The 20,485-nt window shown below is 46.0% G+C and overlaps 1 protein-coding gene across 1 annotated transcript in view; it reads right to left on the reverse strand.

Moving 5' to 3' along the window:
• Nucleotides 1-20,485, reverse strand: part of dnah12 (dynein, axonemal, heavy chain 12) — an 80,096-nt gene that overhangs the window by 18,148 nt on the left and 41,463 nt on the right. The window contains exons 41-58 of the mRNA XM_084319864.1: nt 19,959-20,153; nt 19,462-19,595; nt 19,214-19,376; nt 19,035-19,115; nt 18,476-18,652; nt 15,109-15,240; nt 14,850-14,939; nt 14,601-14,741; nt 13,705-13,946; nt 13,103-13,250; nt 12,835-12,980; nt 10,456-10,670; nt 8,764-8,956; nt 8,212-8,404; nt 7,107-7,279; nt 6,265-6,405; nt 4,872-5,030; nt 3,979-4,274 (exon numbers count right to left, since the gene is read on the reverse strand). Of these exons, the coding sequence (XP_084175990.1) occupies nt 3,979-4,274; nt 4,872-5,030; nt 6,265-6,405; nt 7,107-7,279; nt 8,212-8,404; nt 8,764-8,956; nt 10,456-10,670; nt 12,835-12,980; nt 13,103-13,250; nt 13,705-13,946; nt 14,601-14,741; nt 14,850-14,939; nt 15,109-15,240; nt 18,476-18,652; nt 19,035-19,115; nt 19,214-19,376; nt 19,462-19,595; nt 19,959-20,153 (3,019 nt within the window). The remainder of the gene's footprint in view (nt 1-3,978; nt 4,275-4,871; nt 5,031-6,264; nt 6,406-7,106; nt 7,280-8,211; nt 8,405-8,763; nt 8,957-10,455; nt 10,671-12,834; nt 12,981-13,102; nt 13,251-13,704; nt 13,947-14,600; nt 14,742-14,849; nt 14,940-15,108; nt 15,241-18,475; nt 18,653-19,034; nt 19,116-19,213; nt 19,377-19,461; nt 19,596-19,958; nt 20,154-20,485) is intronic.

The raw sequence follows: 20,485 nt of genomic DNA on the forward strand, positions 1-20,485 counted from the left end.
TTTTCTTCGCCCTATTTTTTTATTTATTTCTTTTAGCCTAAACTTAACCAGTTGGAAACCAGGGGTACAGTAATAAAATTAGCAATCAACCAATCAATCAATTCAATAGACCATGCTCACTTAAAACAGCGCTGCTTCTCTCTCAGTCTGACTCCCCCGCTGTTGCAGACAGGAGTGTGTGTGTGTGTGTGTGCGTGTGTGTGTGTGTGTGTCACAGTGTGTGTGTGCGTGTGTGTGTGTATGTGTGTGTGTGTGTGTGTGTGTGTGTATGTGTGTGTGTGTGTTTGTGGGTACGCCAGCGTCGGACAGTGAGAGAGAACGCTGCAGTCAGTGGGAAGTAGGAAGGAAGAAATTTAAATCAATCAATTAATCTATCAATCAATCCGCGATTTTTCTTTTGTTCTAGATTGAGTCAAGACCCATCAATTACATCATCCAACATTGTTTAAAGGACTAACACATTCCCCTTGACAGAATCGCTTCATATTTAGTCGTTATGGTGCTTTCAACATAACCATTTGTTGTCCGCGATCTTGTTTTCTCCCGGAGTGAGCCGGGGAGGGTTATGTGATAAGGTTGTGGGCGGGTCCTGAGCCCAGGACCGTGGATTGTTGCCAATAAAGACGTGTGAATGGCCAATCAGAATCGAGAAATTTGCATGCCGTTGTATAAAATACGAGAGCATATACAAGAACAATGAATCTCACTGCATGTATGATGTAGCCTGCCTTTAAATACATGAACTTGAATTCCATCATGTTTGTGTGCGGGACTCACAAGGCTGTTGTCACAATGGGTGGTACCGGTGTACAGTAATAATAACAGTCCACACAATATCACGATCCATGCCATAGCCTATGTTCCATTAGGACATGATCTGTGACGACAAATGTTCTAGAATGTTTGATTAAGATATCATACTCTGACAGCATGCCTATGAGCAACAAAAACGCGAACTTGAATCCCATCATATAGTCTGTCCACTATCTGCATGGTGTCATTGCAATGCGTTTTCTATTCTTTCTTATACAGTAAAAAGGGGGAAGAACACTATATTCATGACTTATTCTGCTTACAGCTTCGAAATTCCACTTGTTTCGTTTAACGTAAAGCCTTTTAAATATAATCAAAACGTTCCCGTGTTTCGGCGGTCTGTGTGCAAAATAATAACGAGTTGAGCTTTATGATTTATGATGAATTGAAAATGGGGGACCCTGATGTAAACAGGACGAAAGTTGGTCTGCATCCCCAATTAACAATTGTATGTACTGAGCTGTACTGTACTGTACCCATTCTGCAATCTGTTAATAAACTTTTCAATCAATCAATCAATCAAGCTACGCGGAGCGCAGTCAGTCAGTAGCCTACACCCCGTATATTCCGATAACGCTATATAAACCATGCTGCATTCATTCTGAGAGAAAGATCTATTATTCCAAATGCTATTTATAGGGTTTTGACCATAATTACACTACTGTTGCTATTTTACAATGAACTATAATGAACTACGGTTCGTACAGAACATGCCAGTGTTATTATGCACAGAAGCTCATTTCCTTGTTGTAATAATATATTCTACCACTGGGCGCCAGGTACGCCTGGTCTGACCTGTGCGTAGATGTAAGCACGGAGTCAAGTTCAAATCGAAATTGATGAATCCCACTCTTTGCTTAGAAATGATCGTACGCACAGGGTAAGCACAGATCTGTGCGTAGAACACGTTGATGAATGAGGGCCCAGGAGACTGTATTACTACTTACTGGCCATAGGGTCAGCTCCAGGGCCCTCATTCATCAACGTGACGTAGAAAATGTTCTATTTCCACACGTAAGCACAGAATTTAGAATGCGTGCACGCACAAAAGAAACGGGATTTACCACACGTGCGTACGCAGGTTCTACGCACACCTGTCATGATAAATATCACCTTGGCCCTGCGCCGAGGCTCGTGCACACTTTCACGTATTTGCATACCAAAACCGCCCCGATTAACCATATACGGTAATGGACACCCCCATGAAATGTGGAAGAATGGACTAAACCGAGGGTGTTGTACACTGTCGGATATTATATCTATTAACTTCCTAAAAGACCATTGCTGCCTGGACACCGCAAACACTAATAAAGACCATTAACCACTGTTTTGCCGTTGCCCGTTAGTGTCATTAATGCATGCTGGAATAAGAATGCCTTTCTTAATTTATTTTTAATATTAATAATTATTATAATACAATAAAAGACAGCTCCGTCTTTTAATACACATAATTGTACAGTAACGTCAAATAAATACTACAGTCCCCGCTGAAATAAAGGTTCTGCACGCACATACCAGCAGTGATCTACAGCATAAAAGATAGCCACTTTATAATACTATTCTGAGTAGATAATTCATCTGTATCGCAACAGAGTCACGGATCTGGTCGGGGCAGGTAGCATTATGTCGGGAAAATCTTTATGAAATAAACAAAAGTGAATTAAGGAATTTAAAACGAAGTTTAGCATATTAAATCGTTTTATAAGCTTATAGCTTTTTTCGTGCTGATTTGAGAAGGGTCCAGCTGCAGAGCCGGAGAGCAACTCTCAGGGCCAAGATAGCACTTATACTATTTTGAGAGAGACAGCAGAGAGACAGACAGCAGAGAGACAGACAGACACTGTTCCACAGTGTGTGTGTGTGTGTGTGTGTGTGTGTGTGTGTGTGTGTGTGTGTGTGTGTGTGTGTGTGTGTGTGTGTGTGCGTGCGTGCGTGTGTGTGACTACTAGTCTAATGGTAGAGACTCAGCCCCCCCCCCCCCCCCCTCTGGACCACCTCCTAGTAGAAGACGAAGATGAGGATTAAGGCGAGACACTGCAGGTGAATAGGCAAATATACTTTTTTTGTTGATTTTGAGATTTTGTTATATTTTGCTTCCTAAACATGTCTTCTATGAAACTAGTGACAATAAAACGTCAATAACACACATTTAGTTGTTCATTTTACTTCATTTTGCCTTATTGCATCCATAAATGTCCACATATTTAATGGGGAAGTGCCTCATTTGCATATATAAACATACATTTCAGAAAACTTGTCTCTACTAGGAGGTGGTCCAGAGGGGGGGGGGGGGGGGGGGTCTCTACTGGGAGGTGGTCCAGAGGGGGGGGGGGTCTCTACTAGGAGACTAGTGGTCACACACACACACTGTGGAACAGTGTCTATCTGTCTGTCTGTCTGTCTCTCTGCTGTCTGTCTCTCCGGCTCTGCAGCTGGACCTTCTCAAATAAGCACGGAAAAGCTTTTAAGCTCATAGCTCCAATTTGGGTCCCAAATTGCGGTACAAATGAAGGAGGTGTCTCGGGTAGTGGACTCTAGTTAATATTATGTTCTCTCTGCAATTAGACTGCCCCTCATTCATTCATTCATCCCTATCTGATGCTATCTCTGAAAACAGTTCCTGCGAGCGCAGTCAGTGCACCCGATAACGCTATATATATAAACCTGCATTCATTCGGAGAGAAAGACCTATTCCACATGCTATTTAGGGTTTGACAATAATTACACTAATATCGCTATTTCACAATGAACTATAATGAATTACGGGGGTCATACAGAACATGTCAGTCAAGATTATTTCCGTGTTGAAACTAATGCATGCAACTGATCTATGCCGTCCGTCTGCAGTCCCCATATTCTACCACTGGGCGTCAGCTACGCATGCTCCGAGCTGTGCGTAAATATAAGCACGAAGTCAAGTTCAAGTTGAAATTGATGAATCCCACACTTTGCTTAGAAATGGTCGTACGCACGGGTTACGCACATATCTGTGCGTAAGTCACGTTGATAAATGAGGGCCCAGGAGACTGTATTACTACTTACTGGCCATGGGGTCAGCTCCAGGAGACTGTATTACTACTCACTGGCCATGGGGTCAGCTCCAGGAGACTGTATTACTACTCACTGGCCATGGGGTCAGCTCCAGGAGACTGTATTACTACTCACTGGCCATGGGGTCAGCTCCAGGAGACAACACGAACACCAGTGGGAGAGTTGAGTTGGAGTCCAGGTAGCTCTTGCTCAGGTCGAAGGGAGGAGGCTCCACAAACTTCTTGCCCAGCTTGTCCTTCACATAGTTGGTGATGGCCGGCACCACTTTATCGGGCCTGAGGCAGCGGAAGATGATCATCTGCTGCAGGTCGTTGAGTCGCTCGCACCAGGGGCCGGGCAGACGGGTGCTGTAGGGCTGTTTGCTGTCATAGATTGGCTTGAAATCCCCCGGGCTCTTGATGAAAGCCTCCCTATGGAGGGGGGGGGGGGGGCACATTTTATTTATCCAAATTACGTTTGCTGAGCACGTGGGCACTTATTCAGAAACCACATGCATTCACACCTGGGAGCCCAGAACAACTGCATGGTCTTCTAATGTTGCCCACTGAGTTGGGAGGTGCCTTGCTCAAGGTGCCGCAGTCCCCTTGTTGTCACCCGATTACAATAGTACACTTTTAAGTTTGATGGGTTCTACAGTAGAAAAGAACAATATGGGCGCCACGCAGTGTAATCACAGCGTCTGGGGTTCGAAAGTTCTCCCAACTTTCCTCTCTGCCTGTCCTATCCGAAATAAAGCTGTAAAATGCCAAAAAACAAATCTTTAAAGAAGAAGAAGAAGAAGAAGAAGAAGAAGAAGAAGAAGAAGAAGAAGAAGAAGAAGAAGAAGAAGAAGAAGAAGAAGAAGAAGAAGAAGAAGAAGAAGAAGAAGAAGAAGAAGAAGAAGAAGAAGAAGAAGAAGAAGAAGAAGAAGAAGAAGAAGAAGAAGAAGAAGAAGAAGAAGAAGAAGAAGAAGAAGAAGAAGAAGAAGAGAACAAGATGAGATTTGTTCAGTAGATAATAGATCCTACCGGATTCCCTGCAGGCCAGGCAGCTCATTGGCTCTGCAGATTTCATCCCAGCTCTTGTCCTGCAGCCAGGTGGGGTCTGGGTTGGGGGTGGTGTTCTGCAGGCCCACTCCGCCAGTCAGAAAGAACATCAAGTCGGAGTAGTCAATCTCCTTCTTTGCTCTGAACGGAGAATGTAAGACAAAAACACAAGATCAACATGACAAGAACATTTTACATATCAACAATATCATTAAACAAACACTCACCTTTAACATTCACTTTAGACATATTTTATCCATTTATTACAAAAGGATTAGCATTTTTTTTTTAAGTTTGCATTTTGTACCTCATTGTTTGCATTTTGTACTTTAGTATTTGTATATTTTGTATATATACAGTACATTCTTTTTTACTACTGTATGAAGCACATACTCAGGAGGCTCATACAGAACCAAGCATGTCACTGTAATGTAGCTTTATACGTGACAAATAAAACAAAACATGAACATAACGTCTTTAAGAGCTACCGCGGGTGATTACTGACATTCAAATTCTATGACGCTAAAATACTCAAATGAACACTAACTAATATTATTTCCTGCTTTTCCTTCTACAGTATCACACGTCTACATGCTGGTACATTAATACTCACAGGAGGAGGTTGCAGCACGTCTACATGCTGGTACATTAATACTCACAGGAGGAGAGCAGCACGTCTACATGCTGGTACATTAATACTCACAGGAGGAGAGCAGCACGTCTACATGCTGGTACATTAATACTCACAGGAGGAGAGCAGCACGTCTACATGCTGGTACATTAATACTCACAGGAGGAGAGAGCAGCACGTCTACATGCTGGTACATTAATACTCACAGGAGAAGAGCGCAGCACGTCTACATGCTGGTACATTAATACTCACAGGAGAAGAGCAGCACGGCTACATGCTGGTACATTAATACTCACAGGAGGAGAGCAGCACATCTACATGCTGGTACATTAATACTCACAGGAGAAGAGCAGCACATCTACATGCTGGTACATTAATACTCACAGGAGAAGAGCAGCACGGCTACATGCTGGTACATTAATACTCACAGGAGGAGAGCAGCACGTCTACATGCTGGTACATTAATACTCACAGGAGGAGGTTGGAGCACGTCTACATGCTGGTACATTAATACTCACAGGAGGAGGTTGGTGCACGTCTACATGCTGGTACATTAATACTCACAGGAGGAGAGCAGCACGTCTACATGCTGGTACATTAATACTCACAGGAGGAGGTTGGAGCACGTCTACATGCTGGTACATTAATACTCACAGGAGGAGAGCAGCACGTCTACATGCTGGTACATTAATACTCACAGGAGGAGGTTGGAGCATGTCTACATGCTGGTACATTAATACTCACAGGAGGAGGTTGGAGCACAGCAGGAAGGAGAAGAGCAGCTTGTCCTTCTCAAACAGCGAGCGACACACGTTGCAGTACAGGCTGTAGGTGAAGTAATTGATAAGGTATCGGAGCCTCTTCTCCAGGATCTTGGACTTGTTACTGATGAAAAGATCACGCCACATGGCTTCAGTTAAAGGGATAGATAGGTATTTTGAGAAGCCTATCTGATTCGTCACAAACTGGGGAGTCCCGTCATTCAATGCAAAGGGTACTTGGAAAACACTCTCATCAAAAAGACGAAGTCTCAGGGCGGCCGGGTAGCGCAGCGGACTAAGCGTCTGTCTACCACCACAGAGCCAGTGGGATCGAATCCGGCTGCGGTGCCTCCGGCTTGGCCGACCGTCCATACTGACACAATTGGCAGTGTTAGCGGGTGGGAAGCCGGCGTGGGTGGGTCCTGGTCCTGGTCGTTGTAAACAGCGACTCCTACAGTTCGGTCGGGGCGCCTGCACAGCAAGGGAAGGATCTAGGAGAGGTAGTGTGACCTTCCACACATTACACTCTCCCAGTGAGAGTCCGCGCTGCCAGGTGAAAAGAAACGGTGGGCTAGCTACACATGTGTCGGAGGAAGCATGTCTCCGCCCTCCAGGACCGACGGTAGGGGAGTGCGCAACGACCAGGAAGGGGATTGGGAATTGGCATAACGACTAACATTGGGATGGGAGAAAAAAACGAAAAAAGAAGGGGGGAAAAGATAATAATTTTTTTTAAAGACGAAGTCTCAAAAACAATTATGCCCCTGTGAAATATAAAATAATAGTTTGGGATATATGATAAAACATCCTATAGTCATCACTCACCTGTCCTGGATGGATTTGATGTAGAGGTTGACAAACCAGCTGAGAGAGTACTGGTACATGGGGTCTATGTTGGCCAGGTCTGCAATGCTGAAGAACAGGATGGAGGAATGCTTGGCGATGGCCCTGTAGCCCTCTCTGGACTCTGCTATCTTTATCTCTGTCTTCTCTGCTATCTGGGAGGCAGGGAGACAAGGGGAGGTTATATCTGAGCGAGTCTATATGATGAGAAGATGGAGCACTGTGGTAGATCTGAACGGGTCAATCTGTAACACTGAAGATGGATGCAACGACGAAACCACTTGCCACAAAACAAACATATTCAGAGAAAATTAAAGTTTTATGTTGAGGAAATGATAATTGACCGCATCTTGAGGTGAAATGTGAGTTTTAAAGATATCACGATTTCTGCCAAAAGGTTGGAAATCAGCGAGTGGTTGCCATGGTAACTAAGGACAGAAACCACTGTATGGTGCATGCATAGAAGCTGGTTCCTGTATAAAGGCATTTTTCTATCACTAAATTGTTCTTTACGACCAAATTAACCATTCTGTGTTCAACAACAACTTCAAATATGAAGAGAAACGATGACATGAATGACAGATTTATTCAAAGTAGGAATGTTCGATGTTGGCTTTTTTACCGATATCCGATATACCGATATTGTCCAACTCTTAATTTCCGATACCGATATCAACCGATACCGATATATGCAGGGTTTCCCCCCCCCAAAAAACGGAACAATTTCAGGTAAGTAACATTACATATCTCTTGTCGTGGAATTAACACAACATTATGCATACTTTTGACAATAAAAAAAAAAATTGAAAGCATATAACGATAATTTCCGATATGACATTTTAACGCCAATATCGGCCGATAATATCGGTAGGCCGCTAATATCGGAGATCCCTAATTCAAAGAGATTAGGGGTCATGTTTTGTTAGTCCCCGTTACCAAGATGGCGGCAGAGTGAACCGACTTGTCCTTTAGACAGACTTTGGTTATGTTTCTGTACACAAATAACCAGGTTCTCATAATCACCATCCATGTCTCATTTCTGCAGACACCAGGATCTCTGAGTTGAGTCCTGTTTGGTAAATCTTACCTGTTGTTTTTTGGAGATCTCGTTGGACATGATCTTGGCCGAGTCTAGGATCTGGATGGCGCTCTCGTCCTCAAGGATGTTCCCCTCAGAGGACTGCAGCGTCTCCAGGATCTTGTCCTCAATCTCCTTCAGCTGCTTCTTATTGGCTGCCGACTGCAGGATCAAGGCGTTCCTTTCCTCTTCCAGTTCTGGCCTGAGGAACGGATGAAGTACAAACACTATAAGAATACATTCACAAGAGGTATTTGATAAAGAATACCAACATTTTAAGGTAAATTGGCCTATCTCAAACCCTGCCCTCTTTTCTCGATCCTCCAATCACAACTGTTCCTCGGACAAACTTTGCAAACCCCTGTTGCTTTTGTTCCTCGGAGGTATAAACACTAACTATAAGAATAAATTCACAGGAGGTGTTTGATGAAGAATACCAACAAACAAGGGTCAATTGACATCTCAAACCCGTCCTCTTTTCTCGATCCTCCAATCACAACGGTTCCTCGGACAAAGTTTGTCTGAGGAAAGCAACAGGGGGTCGAGGTCCATTTCTCGTACCTCTCTTTAGCGACTACAAGGCCCAGCAGCTGGTCCTGCAGGCCCTCCGGGGTGATCATGAAGTTGAGCAGGGACACCTTGGTCGCCAGCTCAGGCAGGTAGTGGGGGTTCCGGAGCTTAGTGGTTATGTAGAAACGGAAGTCACAGGAGTACTCCACCACGCTCTCGCCCAGCCGAATACATTCCATGCCACCTGAAAGAGGTAGATGTGAGTGAGAAATTGACATGTTTTTTTGTTCTTTTTTTTTATCCACTTTTTCTCCTCCTGTTTTTCTGTGTTTTTCCTCCCATCCCAATTTAGTCGTTATGCCAATTCCCCCCTCCCCTTCCTGGTCGTTGCTCGCATGTGCCCCCCACTGGTCGGTCTAGGGAGCCCTGAAGTCTATCAGATGCTTCCTCCGAGACATAGGAGACAGCCAGCAGCATCTTTTCACCTGGCAGCGAGGACTCTCATTGATGCAGTGTAACGTGTGGGAGGTCACACTACCCTCGCCATCTCCCTCCCTCGCTGTGCAGGCGCCCTGACCGACCTGTAGGAGTTGCTGTTTACAACGACCCAGACCCACCCACCGGCTTCCCTCCCGCTGACTCTGCCAATTGAGCCAGAACGCTTACAGCCAGATTCGATACCAGTGTCTCTCGCGTTGGTGACGAGCGCTTAGTCCGCTGCGCCACCCAGCCGCCCTACATGTTTTTTTGTTATTGAAGACTCCAGATGAAGAACAACATTTTCAAACCTCATTATCTAAAGTTGACAAGTTGGAGTGAAGTGTACATTCACAGTTAAAACAATGCAGAGATTGACTACTTTTAGGTCATTCACAATTCAAATTCACACTCCCATTCACACTTCGATTGACTTTCAAACTGCAACCTCACAGCATGGTTCTTCGTCTCAAGGTTTCAATTGACCTATCTCAAACCTGCCCTCTTTTCTTCATCCTCCAATCACAACCATCGCTTCCCTGTAACAGTTGCAATAGGAGGATCAAGAAAAGAGGGCAGGGTTTTTATTGTTTTTATTGTTTTATTGTGGATCCCCATTAGTCTACACCAAAGTGAGACTACTCTTCCTGGGGTCCAAACATTAAAAATACAAACACACAAAAAAAAAAGTAAAATAAAAACATAAAACCAAAGAAAATTGAAGTACTCACAAGAAAACATCACAACGAACAAAACAGTGAATAAAAGTTAGATATCACAATTCTCAACCATAAAATACAAATTACATATTCAATCCATAAGAACAAAACAGATCAAAATCATATATATTATTTGAACTCATATTATAGCATAACTTTTCTCATGTCACCGATCACCTTTATATTTCCATACTAATTTCAAAAGTAAATGGCCAAAATGTAACTCATTATTCATGAGCGCAATTTAAAACTTTTTTTTAAACATAAATGTGTTCCTTATCATAGTTATATTTCTGGGTATTTTATTCCAATAAGCAACTGCTCTATATATTACCGTCTTTTTCAGAGCATTTGTTTTTGGTTTGAGATAGGTAAATTCCTCTCTCGTGTAAAGAATAAGATCCCACTGTAATTTACACAGGGGGAAAAAGGGCAAATATCATCATATATATTTACATCGTCAAAAATTACGTTATATTTTATCGCCCAGCAGCCCCTAACGCCACCCTAGCAGTAAGCTGTCTCCCTTCACCAGCAAAGGCCTCACCTTGTTTGAAGGTTTGTTTGAGCAGCAGTGGTTCCAGGGCCGGGTCCAGTTCCTCGCCTACGTTCTCCAGCAGCAGAGGAGTTCCAAACTGGATGCAGTTCTCCAGGGTTCTCATGTAGTCCCCGTCCGTCAGCTTGATCACACTCAAGTTGTTGTCTCTCTCCGAGTTCTTCACCCACTTGTTGGCCTGGCCCTGAGGATCGATCATCAGAGGCCTACGAGAACACACACAGACGGATGCAGAGAGTCAGGAGAATCTTAAAGCTGGTCTATAATATACGATTGCACCCAAAAACACCTTCTGTTTAGGGCTGACCCCTATAAGTCGATTAGTCGACTAATCGGTCGAAAGGAGCCGTAGTCGACTGGCCAACCTCTTAGTCGAATATCAAAAGAAAATATTAAAGAAAATTATAATCTTTTTTTTTATCATTCTTTCCAAAAGAAAAGAGGCCTAGAAGCGTGGCTAACGCTAATGGCATGCATACCAGAGGCTAACTGCCTACGAAAACAGGCACAGAGGGCACTGAAAGAGGATTTCACCCGTCTAATGAACACACTAGACTAGACAAATATCAAGATGTATCCATCAGTGGACCAATTGCATGCTTTTGCAGAGGACAAGAAGCCTTCAGTCGACTCCTTCAGACATTAAGCACCCCCCACAGCCCAAATGGAATGTTAAAAAATAAAAATAAAATTGTAAAATTTAAAAATATTATACGTTTTTTTTTTTTTTTTTTTTTACCAATAGTCGACTAACGGCACATTTTGGCCAATCATAGTCAACCATCCAAATCCTTAGTCGGGGACAGCCCTTTCTGTTATATTTGTTGAAATGCTATTAAAATCCTGACAGCCCACTGGAATATAAGGCAAATCAAGGAGGAATAAAAAATTATCCATTGTTCCATTCTCCTCTGATCCTAAAATAACCATTACCAATCAGAATGCAATGATTGGCTGGGCTACCTGCCTGTCTAACTACGTCCTGCGTGCGTGTGTGCTGCCAGCCAGTCTGGGGCAGTGGAAGGCTAGCCATGTAGCTAATGCTGCAGCTACTAGCTAGTTGGAACTCCCTGTCTACCATTAGATTACAAAAGTTATACTTCTGTATATACGCTTCCACTGCGAAATAAGCACACACAAAAAAAAATGTTTTTTGAAAAGGCCACAACAAAAAAGCAGCTGGATCAGAGTTCAGCACTTCAACGATGACATCAACTGATGCAGCTAAAGCTACAGCTGAAAAGCGATGCAATAGTTGCAGAGTTTCTGTTGGACAGGTAATTACTTTCTTTTTGTTTCAGGGGGGATTTGTTATTCTGCTTTAGTGTATACCGCTATGTGGGAGCGACAGTGGCTCGGGAGGTAGAGCAGTCGTCTGGTAATCCGGAGGTTCCTGGTTCGATTCCCGCTCCTCCCATTGCATCGGTGTGTGCATTTGTGAGAGGAAAATGTGAGGAACAAATTGTAAAACGCTTTGGACAAAACCGCTATATAAACGCACCATTTACTATATATATAGTTTTTTTTTAATCAAATTTACCATTGATTATTTATGGAGGGGCTTCACTGCTTCACTCAGAGGGAGGGCTGAAGGGAGAGGTGGGGTGTATGAGATGTGGATAAAAAATAATTGGGACTTGCTCCACAATCATATAGACCAGCTTTAATGTGAGAGAATCCTGACTGAATTGTATGAATGCTGCCAGGTTTAACTATACTTCATATTTTTTAGCAGATGTTTTAGTTTGAGCTTATTACTGACATTAAAGATGTATAACAGAGCTTTCCCAACTAACACATACAGAGTTTGTATTAGTATTCCCTAATGCTAGGGCTGGACTTCTGGACTTGAACGTTGTGCTGCACTGTATCCATGTCCCCAACCACTGCACGTTTTACAGTCGTATTGTTGTCTCACTGTTCTGTCCTGTCTTGCACTTTACAATTATTTATTTACTGTTGTATTGTTCTTAATTGTGAAAAAAGCATGCACTGTAAATGTCAAATCACGTTCCATTTGTACTGCAATATGGTGAATAAAGTAATCTGAATCTGAATCTACCAGATGAATAGCCTCATAACCATTTTTCAAACTGTTATCTTTGCTCTTACATTGTTTACATGAATTTTCAGATTTCTTTAGAATGTTCTGCTTGTAAAAACATCTTCATTTTATTTACAGGTTAGTTGTAGGATTCTGAGGGGGAAGAATTATAGACCAATCCATTTAAAGCACAAATACGTGATTTTTCACCCTCTGCACACTGTTCCTTGGGCAAAAGTTGTAAATAAATGTTAACCTGTAGTGCAATGGTGCACAGTGTAACTTTTATACCGGTAACTTGATACATCTCTGTGAGAAAGACTCACCAGCGACGCGAGTTACCGACGATGACTCCATTGTCTATGGAGAAGGTGTCAGTGGGCAGCCCTGCTATGTTCCACGCCCTGATCTTAATGGGATCCCCCAGGGTCTTACTGAGGGAGAAGTCATCCGATGATGGAATGTTCTTGGACTGCAGATACGGAAATGGGTGTAAAGAAAGTTAATATTGAAGTCAATATGTCTGAGGAGGGGGGTAGCAAGATTTTAGCCTTTTTTGGCCCAAGTATAACAACGAACATGAGGGTTGTTCACCTGGCAGAGCTTGGTCCATATCTTGGTGCAGTCCTGCCTGAAGCTGGCAGTGAAGGCTCCCAGATAGGCAATGACCCCGGCAGAGATGAGGACATCCCCAGTCAGGTTATCATAGGTGTTCTGGAGGTCATCTGCCACCTTAGACCACCTGCAGACACACAATTATTATATGTCACATCTGTCCCAGTGTTCCAGCTGCTCAAATATCTACTATCATGACTAGTGATGCACCGATGTGAAAATTGTGGCCGATACCGATATTTACCGATGTCGATATCTCTGTGTATAGAAAACACTTTTTTATGATAATCAAATGAAGAGCTATTTTCCAAAACGCTTATTTTTTTAAACTTTTGTAACTTATTTTCAGAAATAACTGATATTTTGAAACTATTTAAGACCAAAACATGTAAAAAAATTGTTTTAAAAGAATACAATTTTTTTTATTATTATTATTATTTTTTTTTTTATATCGGCCCTATCTTGATATGGGAACGGTACCGATGTGTAAAAAATATGACCATATCAGCCGATATTATATCAGCGGCCGATATATCGTGCACCACTAATCATGACCATCAAGACCTCATCATCATCATCACCTGGTCTTCTCTCCACCCAGGCCTCCGATGAGTTTCTCAGCCCTCTCCAGCTTGCGGGCACACAGGTCCACCTGGATCTCCAGCTGGGCCTTATCCTCTGTCTTCTCTTCGAAGGTCCTCTGCAGCGCGGCCAGGCGGTCCTCCACCTCCTTCAACTCGGCCCTCTTCCGGTCCAGCAGGGCCATGGTGGTGGCCAGAGACTGCTGAGCCTCCACTAGGTTGGCCTTCTTAGGAGCCACCACCTAAAACAAGAGGGCGGGGGGGTTAACCAAAAAGAAAAAAAGCCACAGACAGAATAGGGGACAAAGAGTGCTACTGGTTGGAGTTAAGAAATAGAGGACAACTTACTAGATGACAGACAGATCAGTCTTTGAGGAAGATTTTAAGTAACATGAAACAGTGATGTCTTGATCTACTGCTCAATTGTTGGGGAACACCCCTTAGGCCTACAGCTACACTTACAATGAAAATTCAAGCCTTTTTACTTATTATTATTTTATTTTTAGTTTTTTGCTTGTTTTTTTTTCTATGCATTTTTAATTTATTTGCTATTATTATTGTTGTTGTTATTTTTCTTGTGTGTGTATGTGGGGACGAGTAGGGATGGATGTTGGATGTGTACCGGTCCAGGATCTATACTGGTGCTCACCCCTTTGTTTGTGTTTTTGTCTCTTGTTTTTTGTATGGGTGATGGGTAAAAAAAAATGTCAAGATTTAAAATATGCGTATGTACATTTGTGTGTGTATGTACGTATGTAAGTATGGATATGTGCAGTTATGTATGTGTATGTGGGTACACATACCATACCTAAATGTAAAATGACTTTCTTTGACATAATAAAGTATAAAAAAAAAAAAAAAAAAAAATAGAGGACAAAGAAATGGAAAGACTCTACCTTCACCACCCTGTCGTACACCTCCATGGCTTTGATCCACTTGCAGAGACCTTCCGCGGCTGAGGAGGCCTTGGCCACTTTGCCGGGGTCAAAGTCAGGGTTGGTCATGTACTCACTACGGATCTTCTGCATCACCGGGACCTGCAACGGAAGGGGGGGGGGGTTAGAGGAAGTAAAGCACGCCATTCCACGTCACCTTTCCCACATTTACCATCATCTCAGTAAGACTGCAGCGTCATCACAACTCACTGGAATATTCTCCTTGTCGTATATCTTCAGGTCTCGTAGGAAATTCATGTCACCCAGCAGCTTCTTGCTTGGACCCCAATAATCAAGAATCTATAGACAACAAAGAAAACACAGTTACACTCTTTAGTTAAATACTTTTAGTAAAACAATAGGCTGACAAGTCAACACAAGGAGGAACCGTCGTTGTACGATTAGCTTTGACAAAGCTACACGGTGTCACGATAGATTAATCAACGCATATATTTTCTCGGGTTCTAACCTTCCGTCCTGTCCCGGCCGGGTCAGCTATCCTATCAGGTTTGATATCCTTCATCACACACACAGCTGACATCACCAGCTTCACACCCGAAGGCGGATTCTTCATTGACTTCACGATTGTCACATCGGACGGCTGAAATGAAAATCAGACATTAGCTGGACTGACTCTTTGGTTTATAGTGTATCAGGTATTACGTACAGTAAATCAGGGGCATGACTGAAAGTAGTGTAGCGCTGAAGGAACGCCCACCTTCAGAGTGTCCAGGGCAGAGAGCGTGGCCTCCTTACCTTCAGAGTGTCCAGGGCAGAGAGAGCGACCTCCAGAGCAGGAATGGCCTCTTTACCTTCAGAGTGTCCAGGGCAGAGATAGCGGCCTCCAGAGCAGGAAGGGCCTCCTTACCTTCAGAGTGTCCAGGGCAGAGAGCGCCGCCTCCAGAGCAGGAAGGGCCTCCTTACCTTCAGAGTGTCCAGGGCAGAGATAGCGGCCTCCAGAGCAGGAAGGGCCTCCTTACCTTCAGAGTGTCCAGGGCAGAGAGAGCGACCTCCAGAGCAGGAAGGGCCTCCTTACCTTCAGAGTGTCCAGGGCAGAAAGCGCCGCCTCCAGAGCAGGAATGGCCTCCTTACCTTCAGAGTGTCCAGGGCAGAGAGAGCGACTTCCAGAGCAGGAATGGCCTCCTTACCTTCAGAGTGTCCAGGGCAGAGAGAGCGACCTCCAGAGCAGGAAGGGCCTCCTTACCTTCAGAGTGTCCAGGGCAGAGAGAGCGGCCTCCAGAGCAGGAAGGGCCTCCTTACCTTCAGAGTGTCCAGGGCAGAGAGAGCGACCTCCAGAGCAGGAAGGGCCTCCTTACCTTCAGAGTGTCCAGGGCAGAGAGCGCCGCCTCCAGAGCAGGAAGGGCTTCCTTACCTTCAGAGTGTCCAGGGCAGAGAGCGCCGCCTCCAGAGCAGGAAGGGCCTCCTTACCTTCAGAGTGTCCAGGGCAGAGAGAGCGACCTCCAGAGCAGGAAGGGCCTCCTTACCTTCAGAGTGTCCAGGGCAGAGAGCGCCGCCTCCAGAGCAGGAAGGGCCTCCTTACCTTCAGAGTGTCCAGGGCAGAGATAGCGGCCTCCAGAGCAGGAAGGGCCTCCTTACCTTCAGAGTGTCCAGGGCAGAGAGAGCGACCTCCAGAGCAGGAAGGGCCTCCTTACCTTCAGAGTGTCCAGGGCAGAGAGAGCGGCCTCCAGAGCAGGAAGGGCCTCCTTACCTTCAGAGTGTCCAGGGCAGAGAGAGCGACCTCCAGAGCAGGAAGGGCCTCCTTACCTTCAGAGTGTCCAGGGCAGAGAGCGCCGCCTCCAGAGCAGGAAGGGCTTCCTTACCTTCAGAGTGTCCAGGGCAGAGAGCGCCGCCTCCAGAGCAGGAAGGGCCTCCTTACCTTCAGAGTGTCCAGGGCAGAGAGAGTGGCCTCCAGAGCAGGAAGGGCCTCCTTACCTTCAGAGTGTCCAGGGCAGAGAGAGCGACCTCCAGAGCAGGAAGGGCCTCCTTACCTTCAGAGTGTCCAGGGCAGAGAGCGCCGCCTCCAGAGCAGGAAGGGCCTCCTTACCTTCAGAGTGTCCAGGGCAGAGATAGCGGCCTCCAGAGCAGGAAGGGCCTCCTTACCTTCAGAGTGTCCAGGGCAGAGAGAGCGACCTCCAGAGCAGGAAGGGCCTCCTTACCTTCAGAGTGTCCAGGGCAGAGAGAGCGACCTCCAGAGCAGGAAGGGCCTCGTTACCTTCAGAGTGTCCAGGGCAGAGAGAGCGACCTCCAGAGCAGGAAGGGCCTCCTTACCTTCAGAGTGTCCAGGGCAGAAAGCGCCGCCTCCAGAGCAGGAATGGCCTCCTTACCTTCAGAGTGTCCAGGGCAGAGAGAGCGACTTCCAGAGCAGGAATGGCCTCCTTACCTTCAGAGTGTCCAGGGCAGAGAGAGCGACCTCCAGAGCAGGAAGGGCCTCCTTACCTTCAGAGTGTCCAGGGCAGAGAGAGCGGCCTCCAGAGCAGGAAGGGCCTCCTTACCTTCAGAGTGTCCAGGGCAGAGAGAGCGGCCTCCAGAGCAGGAAGGGCCTCCTTACCTTCAGAGTGTCCAGGGCAGAGAGAGCGACCTCCAGAGCAGGAAGGGCCTCCTTACCTTCAGAGTGTCCAGGGCAGAGAGAGCGGCCTCCAGAGCAGGAAGGGCCTCCTTACCTTCAGAGTGTCCAGGGCAGAGAGAGCGACCTCCAGAGCAGGAAGGGCCTCCTTACCTTCAGAGTGTCCAGGGCAGAGAGCGCCGCCTCCAGAGCAGGAAGGGCTTCCTTACCTTCAGAGTGTCCAGGGCAGAGAGCGCCGCCTCCAGAGCAGGAAGGGCCTCCTTACCTTCAGAGTGTCCAGGGCAGAGAGAGTGGCCTCCAGAGCAGGAAGGGCCTCCTTACCTTCAGAGTGTCCAGGGCAGAGAGAGCGACCTCCAGAGCAGGAAGGGCCTCCTTACCTTCAGAGTGTCCAGGGCAGAGAGCGCCGCCTCCAGAGCAGGAAGGGCCTCCTTACCTTCAGAGTGTCCAGGGCAGAGATAGCGGCCTCCAGAGCAGGAAGGGCCTCCTTACCTTCAGAGTGTCCAGGGCAGAGAGAGCGACCTCCAGAGCAGGAAGGGCCTCCTTACCTTCAGAGTGTCCAGGGCAGAGAGAGCGACCTCCAGAGCAGGAAGGGCCTCGTTACCTTCAGAGTGTCCAGGGCAGAGAGAGCGACCTCCAGAGCAGGAAGGGCCTCCTTACCTTCAGAGTGTCCAGGGCAGAAAGCGCCGCCTCCAGAGCAGGAATGGCCTCCTTACCTTCAGAGTGTCCAGGGCAGAGAGAGCGACTTCCAGAGCAGGAATGGCCTCCTTACCTTCAGAGTGTCCAGGGCAGAGAGAGCGACCTCCAGAGCAGGAAGGGCCTCCTTACCTTCAGAGTGTCCAGGGCAGAGAGAGCGGCCTCCAGAGCAGGAAGGGCCTCCTTACCTTCAGAGTGTCCAGGGCAGAGAGAGCGGCCTCCAGAGCAGGAAGGGCCTCCTTACCTTCAGAGTGTCCAGGGCAGAGAGAGCGACCTCCAGAGCAGGAAGGGCCTCCTTACCTTCAGAGTGTCCAGGGCAGAGAGCGCCGCCTCCAGAGCAGGAAGGGCTTCCTTACCTTCAGAGTGTCCAGGGCAGAGAGCGCCGCCTCCAGAGCAGGAAGGGCCTCCTTACCTTCAGAGTGTCCAGGGCAGAGAGCGCCGCCTCCAGAGCAGGAAGGGCCTCCTTACCTTCAGAGTGTCCAGGGCAGAGAGAGTGGCCTCCAGAGCAGGAAGGGCCTCCTTACCTTCAGAGTGTCCAGGGCAGAGAGAGCGACCTCCAGAGCAGGAAGGGCCTCGTTACCTTCAGAGTGTCCAGGGCAGAGAGCGCCGCCTCCAGAGCAGGAATGGCCTCCGCCAGGTCACTCTCGCACTCCTTCTTCAGGGCCTGAGCCGCGTTGGCTTTTATAGTAGCAGCCTCCTCGTCCACTCGCACCACCTTACTCTTGGCCTCCACCTCCACAGATTCCACTTCAATCACCTGGAAGACAACGACGTATGTGCGCAGCGATACATACATCCATTACATACAAACTATAGGGATGTCCGATATTATCGACCTACCGATATTGGCATTAAAATGTGATATCGGAAAGTATCTGTATCGATTAAAAAAAAAATATATATATATATATATATATATATATATATATATATATATATATTTTTTTTTTTACATTTATTTAACCTTTATTTACTCAGGCAAGCAAGTAAGAACAAATTCTGATTTTATTTATTGTCAAACGTATACATAATGTTGTGTTAATTCCACAACAAGAGATATGTAATGTTAATTACCTGAAATTATTCAGTTTTTGGGGCTTTAATAGGTTTAATAAGGGTGAGTGCTCTTCTTCGCTCACCTTCATCATCTTGGTGTTGTCTATCTTTGCCTGTTCCAGCTTAGGCTGGAGGTCCACCAGTTCCTTCTTCATCTCGCCCACCTACAGAGAGATGTTTTGATAATGACACTACTATACAGTGATATATTTCATATTTAATTGAGATATTTCTCTCAGCGCCGGGAAGCAGCGCTGCGTACCTGAGACTCAGCGAAGGCCAGTTTGTCCAGACCGTTGGTGTATCTCCTCTTGGCCCTCATGACGGTGTCTCGTTTCTGCGTGAGAAGCAGGCGGAAGGCGGCGATCAGCTCCAGGTAGGAGGTGGGCGTCACGTAGTTATGGCGACCGAGCTCGGAACGGAACCTGTCGATCAAAACAAGGTATCGTGATGCGCGTGTACATTTACGTTACCTTTTAAAGTGTTGAGTTCCGAAGATATACTACTTACTTCTGCGAGAGTTGTATGGCCGAGGTGTGGAACGTCTTGCAGATGGGCATGACCTCCTGCCTCTCGTGGTCACTCATCTCCAGCGTCTCCAGGAAGGAGTTAGCCACCCGCTCGAGAGCCTCCTCTGGCCATGGCTGACAGACCAGACGAAAAAGGAAAGAGAGATAATGTTTGACATGTCTAAAGGAGCAGATACGGACCGGCTAGCCTAGCCACTGACCAAAAACACCTATCCCGGAGAGTTACGCTAGGCTCCGTATCCGCCTCTTTTCATTTGTGCTAAGCTAGGCTAGCTTGCAACCAGATAGCTTTCTTCTGAATGCACACAGAGGAAATTGGTATCTATCTGCTTGTCTGACTCTGGAGAAGACGGTAAGCACATTTCCCATAATGTCGGCATGTTCATTTAAGCCTACTGTCTAGTAAGTCATCTAACCAGTGTTAGATGCCATATTGTAGTCATATAGCTACATACGATCACTTCACTCCTTACGTACCTGGAACCAGTCGATAGTGCAGCAGTTGACGAGAGAGGGGAACTGGCGCAGGCGATTTCTGAAGGCCTCTCCGATGGGACTGAAGGCCACCACGATGTGCAGGTTCGCCCTACAGCGGGCCACGAAGAAGGCAAACAGAGCCAGAGGGCTGAACTCCAGACCCTTATTACCAGCCTGGGCGATGGGACGGACCGCCTGAGAGGACCAGGAGCAAAGGGATGAGGTCAGGGAAATATTGCATCTAGCAGGGTTACCGCGCGTTTTTTTTGTGAGCTCAAATTTGTGTGACTGTATTTCTGTGGTGTAATGAATGAGCAACCTTTACAACTGTTATGGCATAACTGTAAACATGTTATGAATGTATTTTTGCCTTTCAATTCCTGTAACTTATATTAAAACATTTACATAAATGGTAACCTTATAACCATAATTCTAAAATCGTACTTGACTTTTTTTTAAAAGGTTTATGGATATTTCATCATTTTCCGCAGGCCTGGAAAACACATGTTAAAATTCCATAACATTTC

This window comes from Notolepis coatsorum (genome assembly GCF_963971535.1).
Source record: "Notolepis coatsorum genome assembly, chromosome: 8".
Lineage (NCBI taxonomy): Eukaryota > Metazoa > Chordata > Actinopteri > Aulopiformes > Paralepididae > Notolepis > Notolepis coatsorum.